Source organism: Anarrhichthys ocellatus, unplaced genomic scaffold (assembly GCF_004355925.1).
Source record: "Anarrhichthys ocellatus isolate YVR2014 unplaced genomic scaffold, GSC_Weel_1.0 scaffold2, whole genome shotgun sequence".
Classification (NCBI taxonomy): domain Eukaryota; kingdom Metazoa; phylum Chordata; class Actinopteri; order Perciformes; family Anarhichadidae; genus Anarrhichthys; species Anarrhichthys ocellatus.
Window position 1 is genome coordinate 5,042,400 of NW_022280032.1, and position 22,037 is coordinate 5,064,436.

The window sequence follows — 22,037 nt, forward strand, 5'->3', positions numbered from 1 at the left end:
ATTTCTCCAGAAATCGCTGTGTAAGTCATTTCCCCAGCATCACTGACTATAAACAGCAGCTTGTACAAGCCATTCATACTTTTGTGTCTAGGTAAACACTTATCACGAAAGAAATAACTTTGTTATCTCATGATCACCAGTTAGTTATCTTGTGATCTCAAAACATCAAAGCCTGTTTTAATGAGATGAATTAACGTGTGATCTCGAGATAACAGCGTCAAAAAATAAGTGCGAAAATGGCCATTCTTGTCTTCCGTAGGAATGAACCAAGAGTCTGCTGATTTGAAGATGTGAGGGACAGGGAAGTGAATTTTCCACATGGGTACACCCTATGGATTTTGACGTTATAACAAGTCCTTTATGCATTCCACAGACAGGAAATTATATGAAACTGAAATTGAAGTGACAGATGTCTCAGTTTATTTATATCTGTGATGGACCTTGAAGGATTATATAGGATTCACGCAATCATTTTCTGTGACACTGCATGGCGAATATATTAAAGTTGCATAAAAGGTGGCATTTTGTGAGTCCAATGTTAACACAGAGATTAATTAAAAGGGTATATCATAACAAACAAGTTTAGATATTTTCTAATAAAGAAATATATAGCATGTTATTAGATAGGTCCAGACATATACTACATTGTATTGTCTAGATAACAGTTACACATATTTTACCAAGATCACTCACAATGTTAAAATCTAATTATGGAACATACATTACACGAACGCTTGCCATATTTTTTAAAAACTTGTTTTCTAAGGGAATTAAAGCTCAAAGAAATTGAATCAATTAAACTGCAACTGCCCAAAAGATAAAAAAAATATATTGTATTTTACTATTTTACATTACTGTTTAATGTTTAATCATGAAAGTATATAAACACGCATACACATTTTAAATGAAAGTATTTTTTATTCAGCCATAAAAAATAATTTCAGCATAAAAAAGTTAAAAGTTGTAAAAGTATTCCCTATCAGCAATAACGGACCATATACACATTCAAACATCTAAAGAAACCCATGCTGAAGTTCATTATTATACAGCAGAAAGAGAGATCAACCAGCCTGCCCTGCTCATATTATCTAAATGGCACAGGCACTTAACATTTTAATTCCATACAGTTCAATGCATTAGAAATAAGGCAAAACCAACTAAATTAAAATCATGTCAATAATCAGAAGACAGAAAAAAAGCATGTGACATATTCATGCCACTCTGCAATGTTCAGCAAAAGAAATAAACATTGAATAAATGAGCATTATAACATTAATCTGAAAAAACCCCCAAACAAGAGCAAAGCTTACTTGAGTTGAGTCGTGGTCAGTTGAGCTAAATATACATTAAAAATCAATTATTGAATTGTGAAGCATTGGTTATTAGTATAGCTTTGTAGGATTTGTTTTCATTAGAAAATCTTACATCCTGAGATGATAACTCGGATCCATTGATGGAATTACGCTTGTGTATACAGTACAGAAGTGCATTGAAACGCACAGCTTTTATTCATGTGACACCTCTTGTGCTCCGTCCGCATCAGATAGCTGTTAGAATCAATAAACTGGAATGTCATGTCAAACTAACTGAACATTAGAGATGTCCATAAGAGAAAAAAAAAATGCTTCCTTAGAAAGCAGACACCATCAAAAGTAAATTCCTTGCCACTCTGTTACAACAATGGCCACATTTGTTTTGTTTCAAGTGTATATGTGACTCTGCCACTGGCAAATGAGATGATAACCAACTGATGTAACTCTCTAAGTAGCAATCCTGATGCCGTCATACTGAAGGCAGTGTACTTAAGAGAAAGCTCAGAAAGCAGCAGATAAGCAGTTACAGGTCGGGTGACTCCTAAAGTCTGCACCGTGCCCGTTTCGCCACCTTGTCTGGTGAGGTATTGCGGAGGGAGTTGGAATGGGGCCGGACAGAGTGTCAAAGCTGAGGAGTGACCTTTGACGCCCGGGGCTCTGATTCCAACCCTCAAGCTCTCTAGCAGTGAGACTCCTTTTCATCAACGGGGAAGTAGCCGTCCTTAGAGGGAGGGGACTTCTGATGGAGGCTGTCGCCGTCGGCCGCAAAGACGGCCAGCAGCTTCTCCTGTTCCTGCTTCGTCTTCGGTAAATCGGGGGAAGGTGTGGTCAAGATAACGAGGCGCTGTGAACGAAAAATGGGTTCAATGGAGGAAAGGTTGCTACAGTATGTCATTGATACCTTGTTTGAGAAATTGATGACTATTTTCAAACTAAATATTTAAACAACCAACATAAATTATCTAATCTGTGACATTATCTCAGAGATTATTCAAGATCAGTAATGCAACAACACATGGCAGCACAAAAACAGAAAGCACTGCGGTTATTTTGTCAACGCCTTACCCACTAGATCACAATAATGCCCCTTATGAATTTAAAGAATCTATTTTTAGGCTTTATTAAAAAACAACACATAACTTAACTTGTCAGCATACTTGCTCTAAACACTATAAATCGACAGAGTATGGCCTTATAAAGTTGTTATGGAGAACGTGTTAGCAAACCATTTCAGTTTATGTCCAACTATTTTGGTCTCCACCAACTCGTGAGGGAAACATCTGGCTGAGTTTGTTGAGAGCGATCTCTTTCACATAATCATGTGATCTAGTGCGAATACAAACATATTGATGAGAGCAGCTTCAACACAATTCATTTCCCAAGTTTCTGTCATCATGTGGACTGCTATCTTTTCACGCTTCATTCATTCATTAGCACTTTTAAAGATTTTCTTTGATTTTCTTTAGGTAAAACTTACCTCTCTCAATGTTCCCGATGTGTAGTACAGTTTCACTGCTATCCAGATAGGAATACACAGCATGGAGGACAGAGCCAGGATCCAGCCTATCCCATTGCCCCACCATGGGTATACGTATTCATTGTTGTACTTCAGAGGTGAGTACTTGATCAAGGCAAAAGCAAAGGTTCCCTAAAAACAGACAACGATATTTTATGATTCTGTATGAATGGACGTTGCCTATACGACATACCTGATATTTGAAAAACTAGTAAATGCTTTAAGTCAAAACCTGATAAAAACCTTTAACCTTAACTTAAATAATTGTCATTGTATGTTCACTGTTGGCCAGCAGAGGCTGCTCTTGTTTCAGGAGAGTACAGTGTGAACGGGTTCATATCGAAAATGAATGTGAGACACACCATGCATGTTGCAGGGGTGAAGTACAGCCAGCAGTATTTGAGGATAGGGCTGGGGCGATAGCCAATCATGTCCTCTATGTTATCATAGAAACGGTCGGCACCTGTAATCAGGGAGAGATGAGGGAAAATGCAGTGGAAACACATCAATATCGACCAATCATTTGTGCCAAGACTGTTGACAAAAGAAACAGATTAATAATAGTCATGATTAACAGAAAGATGAGAACTGCTTTAATAGGCTAGGTTCATATTACTGACTCTATTCCCTAAATAAACCAACTAACTGAAATAACACTCGAAACACTCTTTGGCTGTAATGTGTTAATTCTTAGTGATTGGCTGAATGTAGGGGGCAGTGTGCACTGGGATGAATAGTGCCTTGTGAGAATAAAGCCTTTGTCTCTTAAATACCCCCTTTATGCCTTCCCAAATAGCCTGCCTAACACAACTCACCATAAACCCAAGCGATGCAAACAGTCTCAAAAACAGCCACGAAGAGCAGGCACATCCCACTGGCTGCGTAGTAGTCAAAGAGCTGGAAGACGTACATGCCGCCCTGTGTAGACAGATATGGGTTTATAACCCTGTAACTAACAAAAGAAAACCTCCAGGCTGTCAAACTATGAGGAAAAACTAAAATTTGACAGAGTATTAAAGCCACTCATTCATTTTGTATACTTGAAGACAATTTTCCAGAGTATAATTAAGAGGACCATAGTCAAACAACACAGAGAGAATTGGCTGCGCATGAACAAGGAACTGCCGTTTACATGGACTGAAGGATGTTAACAAGAAGCTGTAGTAGGTAGTAGCTCTTTATATTCCTATAGCTGATTGTTGGGTATCGTCAATATGAGTTCAAATTTCTGTTGAAGAAGGAGTGAAAAGATTTTGCACATGAACCAGGGGTGTAGATACCCTCCTTTGGACAAGATTAAATGCTTATTCTGCACTCTTAATCTGTAAAAAACATTATGAAGTGAGGTCACTGAGACCAACCTCTGTCAGCATGATGAGCCCCAAGAGGAAGGACACCACAGCCACCGCCAGGATGAAGAGCTCCCTGCGGTTCTTGCGCCGGAAGGTGGAGGGATACATGTCCACCATGGCTGTCACCAGGCTCTCCACGCACACAAACTGATTGAAGAAAGAACTATGAGATATTTGCATATAAGAGTGTATGCATGTTTGTTTGTGCATGTGTGCTGCTGAGCTATCCAAAAAACTAACAAGCAAACAAAACATTTTCAGCGGATCTGTGCACATATACGCTTGATAATTAATCCATGGTGCTTTTAAAAAACTATGTGTGTGTGTGGTGCATATGTTGGTCTCACTTGACTGTCCAGTCCCAGAAAGGCAATCATGATGAAGAAGCAGCAGGCCCATAGAGGGGAGAAAGGCATCATGGACACAGCCCGAGGATAGGCTATGAAGGCCAAACCTGGACCTGAGTGGGACATAATTGAAATGTCATCAAAGTCACCCTTATTGGTCACCCTCGCTCACGTGCATGCTGTGAAAGTATATAATAAATATCATTAAAACCATAGAGGCTATTGAGAGGCTGAAGGAAATCCATTAATTCAAGCGGGAGCTTTGCATGCATCTGTTCTGACTCATATATTAATTAAAGTCTATTAAAGTCTTTCAAAATAATTCAACCAAAGTAATTCAGCAGAAATAGAAGAACATGTCACAGCAACAGTAGAATGCCTATATATAAAAACTTGAAATATATGTTTCTTTATTTTTTTTTTCTTAGTTTTTGTCAGTTTATGTATGCACAGTGTTATCTGTAAGTGATAAATAAAAATAAAATATTTAAAAAAATGTGTCAAGTAGTTTAAATCAGTGGTTCTCAACTGGTCTGGCTGCGGGACCCACCATCACCCCTTAATGACAAGCTGGGACCCACGACCCAAATTATATATATATATATATATATATATATATATATATATATAATTTGGGTATATCTATATTCAAGAAGTCTAGTAGTAGTAATGTCTCTGTGTAGTAAACACATCAATTATATTTTAACAAATATTATTCTCATTTTTCAAATTTAACTGGATGGATTATAAATAATACATAGAAATACATGAATAAATGTTCTTCTCATTTCAAGTAAAATAACAGCTGGATTAAAAAATAAATTACGTAAAGAAATTCAATTTAGAAAAATTATTTTCACTGAATTGCCTGCAGCTTTAAATTCAGTTCATTCAGGGTGAAGTGAAAAAGCCACAATATTATATTTTTCTCATCTATTAAAAAGAGAAATTAGTGTTTGAAGAATTCCAGTCAGAGTCTAATGACTCTGGTCTCTCTGGATATTTCTCTCTTTTGGAAATCATCCTATGATTTGACTTTCACATCTCACATCTCAACAGTCCTGCTCTCTCTCTATCCTCGTCTCTCCAGCATGTGTCACGGTGTGTGTACATCTCACTCAATTCAGGAAACTCGTCAGAATACTCATATTTTGATTGGCTGAGCTTCATCACGTGATGTGATTCACAACAGCATTGGTCGGTGTTTTTCCTGCACCGCTGAACAAGTGCCGTAAATGCTGGAATAATTCCGCTGCATAAAAAATGCCTATTCAAAATAAAATCACAACTTTTTTTTTTTTCTTTTTTTTGCCCACGACCCACTGAAAACGGGTCCGCGACCCACTTTTGGGTCGCGACCCACCAGTTGAGAATCACTGGTTTCAATGACAGAAGGGAAAGAAATGTATCAGTGATATGTATTGACACAATAATTACGGCAGTAGAGGAAAAACCAACCAGATTCAGCCACTTCTGAGATGGGCACGTTCTGCTCGTAGGACATGAAGCCCAGGATGGAGAAGATGGCAAATCCTGCAACAAAACTGGTACCACTGTTCAGGAAACAAAGGGACAGGCAATCCCTAGAAATAACACAGAGAGGGGAATGTAATGATTAGGAACTGTGTGTGTGTTGAGAAAACCCAATATAGTCTGTACTTGAGATTTGATTCCTGTTCTGTAAATATAAAATGTCAACCATCATGGTAGCGTGAGGTTGAACAACAGGTTGCATTTTACTGTAATTTAAGACAGATTAGAAAGGTAGTGTTGTGCAGTTGATCCTATGTCTAGTGCATCATCATGTCAGTCCTCACCTGTAGCAGTTGTTGTTGTATTTGTTGTAGCTTCCCAGGGCGGTGAGGCAACCCAGGCAGATGGCATAGGAGAAGAAGATCTGAGTTCCAGCATCCATCCATACCTTAGGACAGAATAAGACCAATAATACCAGTTTACTTTACAACTGAGCTGCCAGCTGTCACATGCAGAATAATCACAGTATGGAGTTCAAACAGAACCGTCGGTTGACCATGACAACAAACACAAAGTATAACCAGTTACCACATTGTATACTTTCTATACGGTGGCGGGCCGTGCATTTTATACATGGGCCTTCTGTGCTGTCCTACTGAGCTACGGTTATTTGTTTCTATTGGTGTAATAATACACGTATTCGTATTAAACCGTTTGGTACGAGGCTGACAAACCGAACAATACGTTTGAATAATACTAGTGCATTTGGAAAATGCAGAAGTTTAAATTGTGGGAAATATAATGTTTTCGGTGGACCGCGTAACAGACAACGGGATGTGTGACCTTTTGAACCCGGAACAATAACAAAAAACAGCTGGGGCCGACCGGCGTTCTGCGTTTCACCGGCCGGCGTTCTGCGTTCGGCGTTCGCCGGCTGGCGTTTGCCGGCCGAGAAATAGAGAGATATAGGGGCTGAATCTTTATTATTATTAAATTATAAAATAGCTATAACTTTGTGATTCTGTTTAGGCCAGCAGAGAAGGCTTAGCTGGCCCTGAAGGCCCACCACTGTTTCTATATCATCCTAGTCTGCATATTTACAACCGATTACCAATACAAAGAGATGTATGGCTAACGCTCCTAGAAGACTCGGTTCACTCTGCAGTGTGGAAGCTGTATCTTACCAGTCTGCGTATCTACAAGGAGCATTTCATTAGCAATATAAAAAGATATTCAGCACTAAAATAGTACTACGTCAAATGTCGGAGACTGCCCTCCTCACACAGCCTCCCATGTACTCATAATGAAAGAGTTATCTCCACATACACCATCTGATCCCTTTTTAAAAACACCCAATGCATCTATCAAATCCCGAAACTCACCCATTCAACTCCTCCATCCTGACCTCACCCACTCAGCAAAGCCTATGTATGCACCCCTGTCTCTCCGAGGCATAAAGTGCAGCACTTTTCCACCCTCTCTTTGTAAACTCACTGGCACTTCAAAATTCAAATGAGGTTTGTCTTTATGCTTGCAATTCTGGTAAAGTGCTGCCAGGGCACTGGGGCATGTTTTAGATAGCTGGCAGCCAGCGCTGAAGATCTGATTGACTGGGGATCAAACCAACAACACAAGCGCTGGACACAACACTACACAAAGGCAGGTATTCCCAAGGCACCGACTCCACCAGCCTAGCTTGTCAGGCTTTGCACACACTGGGCTCGTATTCTTCCCTAGAGCCCTGAGAGGGATTTAAGAGGACCCCTTTTTTTTTGATTTTCACACTGGTTGCAATCTAACGGACAGAAGAAATTGTGGAATCCCTGCACCATTCCCTATTCACTCTTTCCTGCAGCGGGGAATAAGGCATGACATTCTGCTAGCACCATTAAATGACACTGTCCCCTCGAGACTTTTTTATTATAAAGCTATAAAGCATTTCTAGGTGCTATAAAGTATCGAAATGCTCAATCCATGGGGGAATACACAAAGTCGTATTCAGAAACTGTGCCTTTAAACGAGCCGTCTGGATTTCCGTATGGTTGTGTTGTCACAAAAAATTAGATATATAATTGACCCTTAAACATGTATAAGAGTTTTTCACTCTTATTAATGTAAAAACTTCAAATTTGACTCAGTTTATTTCGGGTTGCAGTGTATGTGAATGACAACAGCCGACAGGAAGTAAACAAGCTGTCGACTAGCAACACAACTCCATTGAAATGCCCGTAAATGGAGCGTATCAGACAGAAGGTGAAAACAGACAGACAGTATGAGAAAAATAAAAGCGTTTTTGAACACTAAAGCATGTAAACATGTTCCTAGTAGAAACCCAAAATACAAATATCAACCTGGAAATGAGCACACTATGTCTCCTTTAAAGCTATGTTTGGGTTCAGTGCAAAAGCAGGAAGTAATGTAACGTTATGAGTGGATGGATGGATGTGGATGGATGCAAAACGTATTTGACACCAAAGACAGGATTTGCACCCAACCTATTTATTGACAGTGTAACTTTTCTGATCAATCGCATCCAGACAAGATGTAAACAAACTTTCAAGCGAATAAATGCCAACTCAAATGCTGTGAAATATGTGGTAAATAAAAAGCTTTCAATGCCTAAACTGCCAAACTTGTGCACAACTAATCACCACCATTCCAATTTATAGCAACATCCTCCACACATTCCCGATTTAACCAGCAACTTTTAGGTCACTGCTCAGTCTCAGCCTCCGTATCTCCAACTCCATCATCCTGCTGCCACTGTTTTGCTAGGCAAGCAGAAGTTATCGGTTAATTTCTCAATAAAATCGCAGAGATGGCGAAAGCTTTAAGGAGCTAGGAGGATGTGTTGGTTTGGCATTCCCCAAAACACTTTTAGTAACTAATATTATAAAATATTTGTCAATGTGAGTGAGTATTATCACTTCAGCACACTGTACCAGTTTTAATATTATTACAAATAATTAACAATATTACCATGCTAGTAGACATGACATCATAGTTTCTTACAGTTGTATCTGCATGTGTCCGAGTTTTTGTTTCTGTGAATGTTCACGTCTGAAAGCAAGTGTATTTGCAGCATACCTGTGGGTCAGACAGCCGTTGCAGGTCGGGGTAGAGGTAGTAGTGGATTCCCGTGGAGGCTCCTGGCAGGGTGACCCCTCGGATCAGCAGGATCACCAGCATAGCGTAAGGGAAGGTGGCTGTGAAGTAAACCACCTGCAGGGGAATAGCAGCAATTCTCAATCAGAGATACATTTACAAGACTTATAGCAACGAGACGTTCTTCCTTCTCCAATAGAGTGTTCAGGCTAAAACGTGAAATTATATATTGTGTTAAATTGTCGACAATGTCTTAAAGGGTTCTGCAGAACTTATGCATGTTTGGTGTTCTAGATTTTCACTTGATGAGGTTTGAGGTTCAGGTGGCAATCTATGTGCATTAACACTTTTGCGCTAGCTGCCCAGTTCATGCAAGTTTTATTCCTTCTGATACTGTAAACAATGCAACACTTCCTGCAAGTGTTGGGAAAGACCCAACCACACAGCGAACACATATTGAAGGAAATTAGAGCAAAACAAGTCTTTTAAATAAGGAATGCTACAGAAAACTATCTTCCAATACTCTCTTTTTATACTGTTCAGTGAATGTTTGTCTGTTGTGAGTGGGGGAGAGGTTTCACCTTGCCAGTAGACTTGACACCCTTCCAAATGCAGAAGTAGCAAATGACCCACGCAACGGCCAGACAGATAACCAGGTCCCCATTCAGAGAGCCAATGTGATGAATACCTGAGGAAATTCTCAGCACTCTTCGCCTGGGGATCGCACACAAATAATACATAAGAAATTCAAAGGGCTTTGTAGCAAAACTACGAAGTTTCAGAACCAGTAGTGAAAGTTCTATCCGGTCTAACAGTCACACATTTTTTTAAAACAGGATGGAAAACAAGATTGAAGTTGAATATTTGGTGAGCTTGTTGGCACCTATAAGGCCATTTGAGGACAAGGCCAACCAAAAAGGCACTTACTCCCAGAACTCAATGACAGGAGAGGTGGTGTTCTCATGGTGATTGATGGAGCTATTCCCCCTCTGAAATGCCATACAAGAATCTTGAATGAAAGAAAAGACAGAAAGACATTCAATCCTGTGAAGAAAACCAAGCTTTCTCTGAGGTATCCAAGTTACACACAGGCAAGTGAAATAATGCCACCACTGAGACGGAGAAGTGAAATGGTGCAGGAACATTCACTACCTTAAGATAAAATGCAACTGGAAATGAATGAAATGTTGAAGGGGAACACCCGAAAAAAATAAATATGTGTAATTGTTTTAAAATAAACAAAACTAAAAGTCTGTAGCCAGAGTTGTTCAATGCAAACATGCAGATATTTACCGTGTAACATGTTTAGCATCTAAGTGCTTGGTGTTAACATTCTAACATGTGCTAATTAGCACTAAACTAAAGCTCTGCTGGAGTTAATGGGAGTAGGTTTTTCACAGTATTTTGTCATAAACCAGTAAAGTATTGGACAAATTCAAATCTAATAGTTCTCACAACATTTTACTCAAACTCCAAAATCTCAACTGCATATTGACGCAACTTCATATATTCACGGCAATTCAAATAGTTGAGATATTTTAGTCTCGCCAAATGTGTTGGAACGACTCCTGTTGTCATCCACGTGTGGCTAAAATGTTTTATTCAGATCTCCATAAGCATGACATGATGGAGACCTGGCTACACCTGATTAATGAATACACACAAGACTATAGATGTCTAGCAGAAGGCAGAAGCACACATTGTTTTTTTGGCATTTGGTCCTGCGGCTCACCTGTGTTCCAGGTGTTGTTGCAGGAGGCCCAGGGCAGATCCCAGGTGAAGCAGTTGGACAGATAGAAGAGAGCCCAGGCCAACACAACGATGTAGTAGATGTTAAGCAGGCCAGCAATCACCTGGGTGGCATACCCCACTCCTGGAACAGAGAAACATCAAGTTTATGACTGAACTGTAAATGTTTTGGGGAAAAAAGGGGAAATTTAAAGACATTTTAAATAACCAACCTGCATCCGCTGTAAGTGCAATGTTGCATTTGACAGTAGTCTGAGAACACCACCACAGTTTCACTACAGAAATGACTGATAAGAGCTCCCTGACAGATCCATTTACTATAGACAGAGGCACAGTTTATCCTTGTAAACAGCTTGATTACACACATCTTTAGGTCACCGCTGCTGCTTTTTCAAACGACTGCATCAGAGTATAGTAAATTAGACGCATCTTAAATTGTACCAGGCTACATTTTTTAGTAGAACTCTTGTTCCAACAGGTGATTGCACACTTGACTCAACAATTTACCGACTGTGATCCTGTGTGGGTCATGATTATGGATGATTGGAGACTTATTTGAAAGGAAAAAAAAAAGCAATGTTAGCCCGTGTTGGTTACTTGACAGCTGTAACAACTGCATTCATCCCCATCCTACATGTGTATGGCGTTCACACTGGTTGTTTGACACACGAGTGCAGACACAGACGCACACAAAGTCACACATATAATGCACGTAATGTGAACAAAAAGGATATATGCACATAAACAAAGAGAAATTCCCCCGTCATCCCACATGGTTGCACCTATTTTGAATATGTCACTGGTTTGTCCTCTTAAATCTTCGTATGTATCCCATTTAGAGCACAAGCAACTCGTTGTTTTTCATCGTTTCAGAATAAGACGCATGCTGTGACGTTGGGAGACACTTAAAGTTCTAGGCTGAGGAATTTCATCCACTCTTGGTGCCGTAGAGTGTTTTTAACATCCACTAACTAATATTTCTTTGGAAAATAGTTAGATTACCTTCAAACAAGGGGCAGATTTTCCTCCAGCAAGTGATGCCTCCCTCACTGGTGTACTGACCCAGAGACGTCTCCAGGAAGAAGACCGGGATCCCACAAGCAAACAGGAAGATGAGGTACGGGATGAAGAAGGCACCTATAGAAGCACACACATTAAAAGGAACAGTTAGCCCATCAATGTGCTCCCAAGCAATGTAGAGTAGTAGAGGCCACTGCAAGTTGTTGGAATTGAAAGCCTTCTATGGTCATGATACAAAGTCGTGCAGATATTATGCTGCTAGAATAAATCTGATATTGTCCATCTAGAGAATCAAACAATTTTACTTCCTATGGGATAATAAAGATACAAGATTATATAGTTTACTAGTTTTTATTCTTCGTCACTGATCTCTCAAACATCAGCTAATTGGCAACCACTGGCTCTTTTCCTATTTTCAGTGAACCATGACCCCTCTTTGATTATGTATTAACCCGTGTATTATCTCCTGCTAAACTAATTCAAAACCATCGCCTCTCAGAAGCTGAATTTGGCTGCCTGCGACGCAATTGCAAACAAATGCAAAGCTGGAATTTCTAGAAGCTTTGTGTTTCTGTGGTGGAATAAACGCGATGACTAAATCTAAAAGCTTTTGTGTTGAACAGGCCAGAGAATAGAAATTCTAGCACTCACCTCCTCCGTTCTTATAGCAAAGGTAGGGGAAACGCCAGACATTTCCCAGGCCAATAATTTCTCCAGCCACTGACAGAACAAACTCGATCTTGTTGCCCCACTGACCCCGCTCTGTCATCTTCTCCTCTTTACTGGGCACAACGTCCAGGGGCCTGCTGTGCCCATTGGAGGGCTCCATTTTGGACATGTTCTCCGTATCCCCTGTGTGACCAAAGGGTAGAGAAATAAACAAAAATGACTAAGAGGAAATAGGACAAAAGACATAATTTCACATATCCTGAGACGAATATCTGATTGCTTTGTTTTTCAATGGCAAGTCCTTTGACAAAGAATTAAAGACACAAGCATAGTACATGTTCTACAGCTCAGTGTTAATTGGTTAACGTCAACAAGTATCTTCTTTATCTGAAAAGCAATTAAACAAATGACATCGATGGTGATGATGTCACATGGAGAATTCTATCACAATATGCCAAATGTAAGGAAAATTATACGGTATATGTATTTTCCCTGTTTCCTTGAGTTTCCTGTGTTCCCCAGGAAATCTTAATACTGCAAACGCAGTATGCAAAAAAAATGCCAAGATATCCTACTGAATCCAGTAGTATTTCACAGTATTCAAGCCAGCATGCTTTTCTGGCTGTTCTGTACAATCTCATCAAGAGCACCTACTTCTCATCAGCTCCCCCACATGCAACTCCAGGCTCTCCAACAACTCCTTACTAGGTAGTTGTCGCTATACGCCAGTGACAGGCCATGTTCAGTATGGTTTATTCCATAGTGTTTCTCGTACCTCTAACTTGTTTTGTTTTTTTCCACTGTCTCAGGTCGACTATTTGCCTGCCAGCTATGCTATGGCTCGTTATCTGCTTCAGCTCTGCCATCTCCAATTCTTCCCTGTGGACCCTGGATTCACATTCTCCAGCCATTATAGTCTCACATTCTTATCCTTGTGGCAATAAAAGATTGTTTTTACACCACCACGCTGTCTGTGTCCAGCGTTGGGCGAATCAGATTGATTCTTCAGTTTGCATTACACCAGTCAAAACTCTTTTGATCTGAATCACAGATCTTGACAAAGATAGCAATACAAAATGAATATACTGACAGTCAACCAAGTATTGTACTGAATTATATCCCTGCCTTTTTCACAGTAAACAACAAAACAAATCTGGAAGAAAAAGGGGGATCTCAGAGCAGTTTTTCTTAATAGTTTAAAGTAAGGGTGTTCTCAGCTTACCGGCACAGGTAGAGTCTACTGGCTTAGAGGCAGCGGTATCTCCGGGCGACGGGAGCTCTGATCCTCCGGTGTGGGAGGCAACCGAGCAGCAGCCTGTTAGTTTCACTCCGGCAGTGCAGAGCGACATTGCTCCAGTTTGATCCATTTGTTGTGGTTATCTCCTTGTTCAAGGTTAGATGCTTGATTAAAGGTGTGTCTCGCTCCGGAGGATGTTAGAGTTGCGCAAGTTGGAGGCAGGGACCGGTTTTAGGATGCGTGAGTCAGAACTGCAATCGAGCTCTGGTAGCACCTCTGCAGGTACACAGGTAACGGCAAATTTCACTGCTGCATTCAATGTCAGTAAGAATATTTCTTTGCTCCCTGTGTTTCGCGAGTGTGAGGTAGAGTCGTATTTTTCGGTGCGTTTGAGCGCATCGTTGCTGCTTTGCGATGGCCAGAAGATGTGTGGGCCGTACTTCTTCAATGTAAATTGGTAGGTAAAGCTCAGGAATCTTGCTCTTCACTTTCTGTGGGAGGTATGCTGGTTTACAAGAAGGTTAAAGGTGCCATTCCGGGAGTGTATGAGTTAGTGCCAGAGGCTTCCAGACAGCGTTTCCGAAGCCTTATGAAGGCTTACAACCAGGCTTACGTTGACTTTGGCCGTCCGCTCATGTTTTCCTGTTGATGGATTTCATCCTGGGAAAATGATATAGGGGAAGGTAAAGTTTCCCCTGCCCCTGAAGTTGTGGATGTCCCCATATCTGACTATGTCTGATCAGAGCTACCCAGATGTGTTTGAGTCCCAGGACAGGTCTCCCTGTGTTAGTTGTTCGGTGAACGGAACCTTAAAGGACCCTAAGGGTGTAACAGAGTCAGTTACTGATCCTGCAGTGTCGGTCTTATGGGAGGGGGGTATTACATACTGTGTTGTGTCTTCTCTATGCTCTCTCCGCTGTCTCCCCAGTGTCCATTCAGGTGCCACCCTTGAGTGTTGTCATGCGTTTAATGCTGCCAAGTCTCTCCAATGCAGATCTCCAGTGTTGTCTGCTCCCAACTTCCCGCTTCCCTTTAAACTTGAAGTCGATGCTAGTGCTTCTGGAGCCGGTGCTGTGCTGTTGCAAGAGGGCGAGGGAGATGTGTGCCATCCTGTGTGCTACTTCTCTGTGAAGTTCAAGCACCACGTGCTGAACTACTCCACCATTGAGGAGATGCTCTGGTCATGATTGTGTGTGTGGGCTCCAGTTCATCGCCGGTGACTGTGTCCACCGATCATAACCCTCTTGTCTTCCTGGCCCAGATGTAGGTCTACAACCATAACCAGCGGTTGCGTTGGTGCAGGGCCCAACGCCTTATTGAAATATAGCAGAAGAAAGGGGGCAGGCAATGTGGTGGTTGATGCTCTGTCCCGTGGGTGAGATTTTTTTGTGTGTTTCATGTTTCCCACCCCCAGTGTCCAATCAGGTGCCACCCTGGTTCCTGCCTAGCAGCTGCAGCTTGTCAGCCAACCTGGCTGGGCTCAACCACCTATTAGTGGCCATGGTGGTTAAAAGGCCGGGAGATCCACACAGACAATCCCGTGGGCCAAGTGCAGCGTTCCAGCTGTTGGTGTGTTGATCTCCTCCGTTCAAATGTGTAGTGTTAATACTCTGACCCACTAGCGTGATTCCTAATGTGGTGTTTTGAGTTCCATTATCACTGCTGTTGGTTAGTGTCACTTTCTTTTTTAAGAAAGTAGTTTTCCGATGTTGCCTGTGTGAGCATCTTTTCGTTAATTAATCTTTTTTTTGTTTATTCATCTGTTGCCCAGGATTCTTTTCCCCTGGGTTATTTACTTTGTTATTCCCCTCATCCCCTAGACCAGGGGTCACTAATAGGCGGGCCGCGGTTTGGTTCCGGACCCAAACGCCGTTGTATGCGGACCCGGATCTAAAACCGATAATTGATAATTAATAAATTCTAACAGAGCGCTTCTATTTTTACCGGCACAGCTTTTCCAGCCTTTACGGCACTCGGTCAGAGGTCCAGGAAACACACCGACCAATTACATGTGCTGTAAATCATATATGTGTATTCCTATAAGCTTCGCAACTCCAGTGACATTTGCACACACACAAGAGAGAGACCCAACAGTCGGAGAGGTACGTGAGTCAGAGAAGTTATTTCACATACCGTTCTCTAAGAAGAGAAATGTGGACCAGAGAGACCAGATAGACCAGAGAGACCAGAGAGACCAGATAGACCAGAGAGACCAGAGAGACCAGAGAGACCAGAGAGACCAGTCTTTAACCAAGAATAGACAGACTCATATATCTTCATTCTTCCTACATACAGTTCAAAACCAGTATTTCTCATATGTTCAGAGACAGCGTGTGAAGCGTCACTACGAGACAAAGCACAACTCTTTTGAGCAAACGTACCCACTCAAATCCGAAATGAAGGTACAAAAAATAAAGGATCTAAGAGCCCAAAATGAACAGAATCCTAATGCATTAATTCACTGCCCAACAACAATGTTAACAGAAATGAATAGAGCTGAAACAACTGGTTTATTAACCACAGATAAAGTCCCTGCACACAAAGACAATTCAGTTAAATTAATTTTTCTAAAATGAAGTACTTTATTTTAAGAGTCACGTTTTTCAAAAGCTTACTGATATGTGTTTTACTTTTTAATTCAGCCTACATTTTACTTGAAATAAGAGAACATTTATTTGTTATTAGAGTATATATTATTTATAATGAATCCAGTTCAATCTGAAATCTGACAATAAATAGTGTTTGTGTTATTCAGTTGAACTTTCTTTATTTGATTTGACAGTCAGATGTTGACGACATACAGACGTTAATACAACTGTTGCCTACTTCAATATACATGGCACTAAATCAGAGCGCAAGTCAAGACGTTATTTGGTGTTCCGGACCGTTGGATGAGGAAATTCTCTCTAACTGGACCTCGGTGAACTTTAATTGAATACCCCTACCCTAGACCTTAATCGGGGAGAGTAACAGCCAGCAAATCCAAAATGCAGCAGACAGTCTTGATGTATACTCTCAAAACCAAACATATTACTGCAGAGCTTAAATCCCCTCATTGGCTCCCAGTGCAAAACAGAACAAACTTAAAATATCTCTCAGTAGTCCTTAAGGGACTTAACAGTTTGCTTTAATTGGATTTAAGTGTAAAGGGGTTTTTAGGAAGATTAAGTGTACTTGGAGGGAGAAGAAAGAATTACAGGACCATGGCGAATTGTCAAGGAGAATTCCCACTGTGTATGTGATGAGCCAAATATGCCTGTTTTTGTTAACCTGAGCTACTACATAACGTCTGTCACTACTCTTCCTGTGTTGGATGAGGTCAGTAATGGCTTGATGTTACGTGACCACGCTAGAAGTTAGTCAAGCCCTTGGCCAGACCCTGTTTAGGGGCCAGTGCCGCTGAAAGAATTACGCTCTGTGGAGGAAACAGACAACTCACTGACTGTGCTCACTCCTGTCAGGTTGCATTAACAGGCCTCTCACTGGCCCCTCTGTTACCCTCCCCCCCCCTCTCTCTCTCAAACACATCACGATCGCTGCTGCAGTCCAAATTCAGACGGACTGTTCATCAGTCTGCAGGAGATATGCTCAAACTAATTCACTTGCAAGAATACATGCCATCAAACCTCCTTCCCTTCATTTATCCTTCACACATCCACACAAACAAACACGCGTGACGTGTTGTGTGACCCGGTCTCACGGGAGTTCGGAAAACAACACAGGGGATGGAAATCACCTTTAGCCAGAATGCTTTTGTGAAGCCACTTTTAGGAATGTACTCCCACTGGAAAAATGGGCAGAGGTGGAGCACAACTGTGACTCTGTGTGTGCTGTGCACATGAGGTTGGAGGCTGGACATGTTTCAGGAGCCAAAATCTCCAGCACTTGTGCCAAATTCTGGCCTGAGGTAAAAATAGAGCCCCTTGTTTTCAGAAGGCACTTGGTGGGAATGAAGGCTTGGTGCAACAAAAGCCAAAGGAGCCCCACTGCTCTGCGCTGGCAAATGAGAATCCTCACTGGCTTTGCAGCCAGATCACAGTTTACCTTACTTTTTCACAGTTTCTTTGTGGATGCTGGGAAGCCCAACACACAAGCCAAATATCTCACTTTGAACACAGTTCTTTTAATAGGTGAGACTAAATACGGGCATTATTTATAGTAGCATAGTCGGGCTAAAATAGGTTTCATACATACATGCTTATAGAACGTGAGAGAAAAGGCACACTGTGAGAAAATATGCCAAGTCTGTGAATTACCTCACCGAGCCACAGTGGAGCTTTATCCCAGGAAACAATGCCAACTTCACCTCTCTGAAAAGCTGTGGACTGACTGAGCAAGTGACTGAGTGACAGAGTGACCTATTGAATGATTGGATGAATGTGTGGCTCACTTAGTGGCGATTGAGTCTTCTCATTTGTCCTTGTAACATTACTCTGCCGATTTGGCATTGAACTTGTCGGACGCACAATGGACAGTTAAAAAAAAATAGTATAAAAAAAGGATGCAGCAAAACCAGCAAAATCTTCATTTATATTCCAAGCATTCTTCTTCCTTGTCAAAACCCAGTGCCTACATTGCCCACAATGCAAGTCGCCTTCCGACAGTTTTGTACGAAATCCGATGTTTTATCCTGCTAGCAGCCTCGAGCCTTATTTAGCCTCACGCAGAGATGAGGAGCTTGTCTAAAAGTAGCTTGCTTATTCCACCAGAAAACAGTGGCAGCTTGGCCTTTGGATCTTTTACCAGAGATGAATTGGACAGAAAGATCTCTGTCCCTCCATCTGAGCTGTCAACTACTTTTAGATTCAACATTTATCTGACATCTTTTACTGATTTGGCATACAAAACATATGACTGAAATAGGATGCACTGATACAGATTAAACATTCAAAAATCAAGCTTGCTGGTGCTCCATGATAACAATTTTTTTATTTTCAAACTCGTAGTTGTCAGACCCAGCTGTTAACCCAAAAAAATGTCAGCCTATGTAAAAAAAAAGACTGATACAGAGTGTAGAGTTTTTAGCATAACATAGACTTCCAAGTATTTATTTACTGAAGTCAAATGTAAAGCCGTGTGCTTAGATTGCGGAGAACGGATCGCAGTGTTTAAGGATTGCAATTTGAATCGCCATTACGAGACGAAACACAGAGAAATACAAAAACTTGACTGATGCAGAGCGGGCACGGACCTCTGAGGCTAAGCTGCAAAAGCAACATGCCTAGAAGATGTTGGTTCTCTTTGGATCTACCTACATATGTGAACAAACATTCTCGTGATGAAGTTTAACAAATCCAGATCCAGATCCTCTCTCACTGACCATCACCTGTCAGCTGTCCTTCACATCTCACCTCACACATTCAACCTGACTTCAGTGCACTCGTTCAAGCTCAACACAGACTAGATTTCTCGCACTGAACGGAGAAATAGAAAATGAGGTAATTGGACTACAAACAATAGTGATAAAAGTACTGACTTTGCAGAAACATGTCAGTCAACCCTGCCAGTAATTTATTATTATATATGGATATTAAATATGTATATTTTCTGGATCATTATTCCTGCTGCAGATGTTTCAGGTGGAGCTTATTTTAACTCCTTTATACACTGTTGTTCAGTTTGGGTAGTTAGGAAGGGTTTGAAAAATGATAATGTGCAAAGTATCTAGTAACTAAAACCTCCAGACAAATGTAGTGGAGTAAAAAGTACAATATTTTCCTCTGAGATATAATGGAGTGGAAGTACAACATTGTATAAAATGGAAATACTCAAGTAAAGTACCTTGAATTTGTACTTAAGTACAATACTTAAGCAAGTATAGTAGTTATATTCCACCACTGATCATAACATTTACTCTTACCACTCACAGCTTATTAAAACCATACAATGTACTGCTTTTTATAAAGAGGTGGAATAATATTGAGCAGGATTGAGTTCAGTCTATTGATCCGGCCCTTCCACAACAGTCCCTGTTTCTCATGTGGCCCCTTGGGAAAAATAATTGCCCACCCCTGCTCTAAAGGGTAACTACAGTGATTTAGCAGTACTCTTCCATAAAGTTGGGCTTCCATAAAATATCCATACCTCCAGTTTTTATTAGCTTCCTGTCAAGCATGTTAAATCTTGTGGCACCCAGGGATTAAGATGCCAAAGTTAACCCTGATGAATTCATCAGACATCTGGTTGTTTTTACCTGACCCCAGCCAGTAGCTTGCTCTAACCAAATGAGATGGTTGAATACTTAACTTTTTGCTGTGGCGGGATAGAAGGTAGATGAGAGCGTCGAGAGTGATCTTAGTACAACTGAGGGCCGCGACACCAAAAGAATAAGCTGAAAGACACTCAAACGCTATGTAGAGCTGAAGGAAACTGCAAAGTCGGGTGGTGTGGGTTTGTCATTAAGAGCAACCCTTTTCACATAGGAGTCATATAATTGATTGTTAATATGAGCCGTTTGTTGTACTGATTTTTGTTTAGAATTGATACAAATCAGAAGCCAGTATGAGTGACCACAATTGAGATAAGTAGAGACCACACAGTCGAGGTGAAAGTGGAAAAAAAACCAAAGAGTACACTGATAGATCAGTCAGACATTAGTGTGGTACTTTATTTATGACATCAATATACGTCGGCACAAAAGCCTGAGGATATGAAATAATGGTTCCTCTTCTAAACACGTGCAGCTATACAGTTGGATGATTGCACAATGCATAACTGGATTAGTGGAAGTTAGGAGAGATATATCTGGTTGGTGCAAAAGAACACATAACAATAGCAATACATAAGCTGTAACTAAAAATGGCAAATATCTCTTTTAGACTAAGGCTATTAGTTTGACTATGAGCCTTATCTGTTATATTTTCAGTGTCTCAAATAGATGTATAATGAGATCTTTTCATTGGCAACACTGTAGATCCATGTTCTCTGACAGATCATTTATTTCCAGGGTTGGACAGGTACAAAACAAATCGGCCCTGGCATTGTGGGCCCGACTAGCCCACCACAAAGGACCACATGCCACCCACCTTTGCACTCCCCTATGTGAGCTACACCAAGGTGTAAGGAGTAAGAAGACTACAAGTAAGATTTAGAAAGAGGAAACATCATAAAAACCATCCAAAACTGTTAGAATTGTGTACTCCACTGTGGTGATCATGGCTTTCCACAAGGACATGGAGTAGAACAGCCAGTGGGAGAAAGTAGCCAGTTACAGGTGTCCCGGAGCATGGGACTGATACAGGCACATGAATAAGCACGTTTCTCTATCATCATCACCACCAGCTACTCATTCCGTTGTGAAGGACTGACGATGAATTACATTCCATACAAGCAACTCGTCTTAGAACACATTCTGTCCGATTTGATCTGCTTTCTGATTACAGCATGATCTCAGCATGTAATGAACTGAATTAGCTGGACGAAACCGGGGTTTATTTCTTAAAGAAACTAAATAAGACAGAAGTCTTTGAAAACAACAGCCTTCACTGAGCTCTACTGCCACTAAACAACGAAAGACAAATGTAAGATCACCATGAATATGTCCATTTTTGTCTCATAAACAGCAATACTTTCACTTATTGTCCATCTCTGGCAAAAACAAATATAATCACATGATCAACAACCAAAGTCACTCACCTTTCATAATGTTGTGATTGGGCCACCAAATACGGCCCTGCTGCCGTTTTAGGTTTCACTATATAACATTCATGGATGGGAGGAGATCTGACAAACTGAAATCTTTGGTGCAGCCCGCAGTGAGATTTTCCCTCGGAGTTGCCCCTCTTTGAAGACCCCCCCGCCTCCCTTTATCCAATTCCATTCAGACACCCCACACACAAACACACACACACACATACACTCACTCCCCACAGCACACTAGAGGTCTGTGCTGTCTCAGTGTGGTGGGCTGATTGCGTAACCTTTTGACACACACATTCTCCCAGGGCCTTTCTGTTCAAAGAGCAACCAGGGAGCATGGGGGGAGAGGCTTGTAACACTTGCGTTCAGGTGAACCATCAGATTACATATATGACAGGCATTGACATGTGTGTGCATATCTGCAAAGGGCAAATATTTCTGAGGTGGGTTTGCAAAAGATTTAAGTCGAAGCCACCCTAGGCAAAAACACTGCTTTTTCATGCACTGATCAGTTTTGGGATTATTATGCTTCTATAGCATCTTCTTTCAGACGAGGGGAGAGACAAAAATCCCAAATACACATTTAGATGTTTATTTTACCCATCTTTGTTTATTTGC

At 41.0% G+C, this 22,037-nt stretch overlaps 1 protein-coding gene across 1 annotated transcript; it reads right to left on the reverse strand.

Annotated features, from left to right (window-relative positions):
- Positions 1-919: 919 nt before the first annotated feature.
- slc6a13 (solute carrier family 6 member 13) lies at positions 920-21,576 on the reverse strand. The gene is made up of 15 exons (XM_031862904.1): positions 21,417-21,576; positions 12,527-12,727; positions 11,858-11,992; positions 10,839-10,979; positions 10,034-10,115; positions 9,688-9,820; positions 9,089-9,223; positions 6,346-6,449; positions 5,987-6,111; positions 4,529-4,641; positions 4,191-4,328; positions 3,645-3,747; positions 3,192-3,292; positions 2,791-2,961; positions 920-2,157 (listed from the first exon to the last, which is right to left on the reverse strand). Exons 1-15 carry the CDS (start codon positions 21,421-21,423, stop codon positions 1,993-1,995), a joined length of 1,854 nt encoding a protein of 617 aa, XP_031718764.1. The 5' UTR covers positions 21,424-21,576; the 3' UTR covers positions 920-1,992.
- Positions 21,577-22,037: the final 461 nt, after the last annotated feature.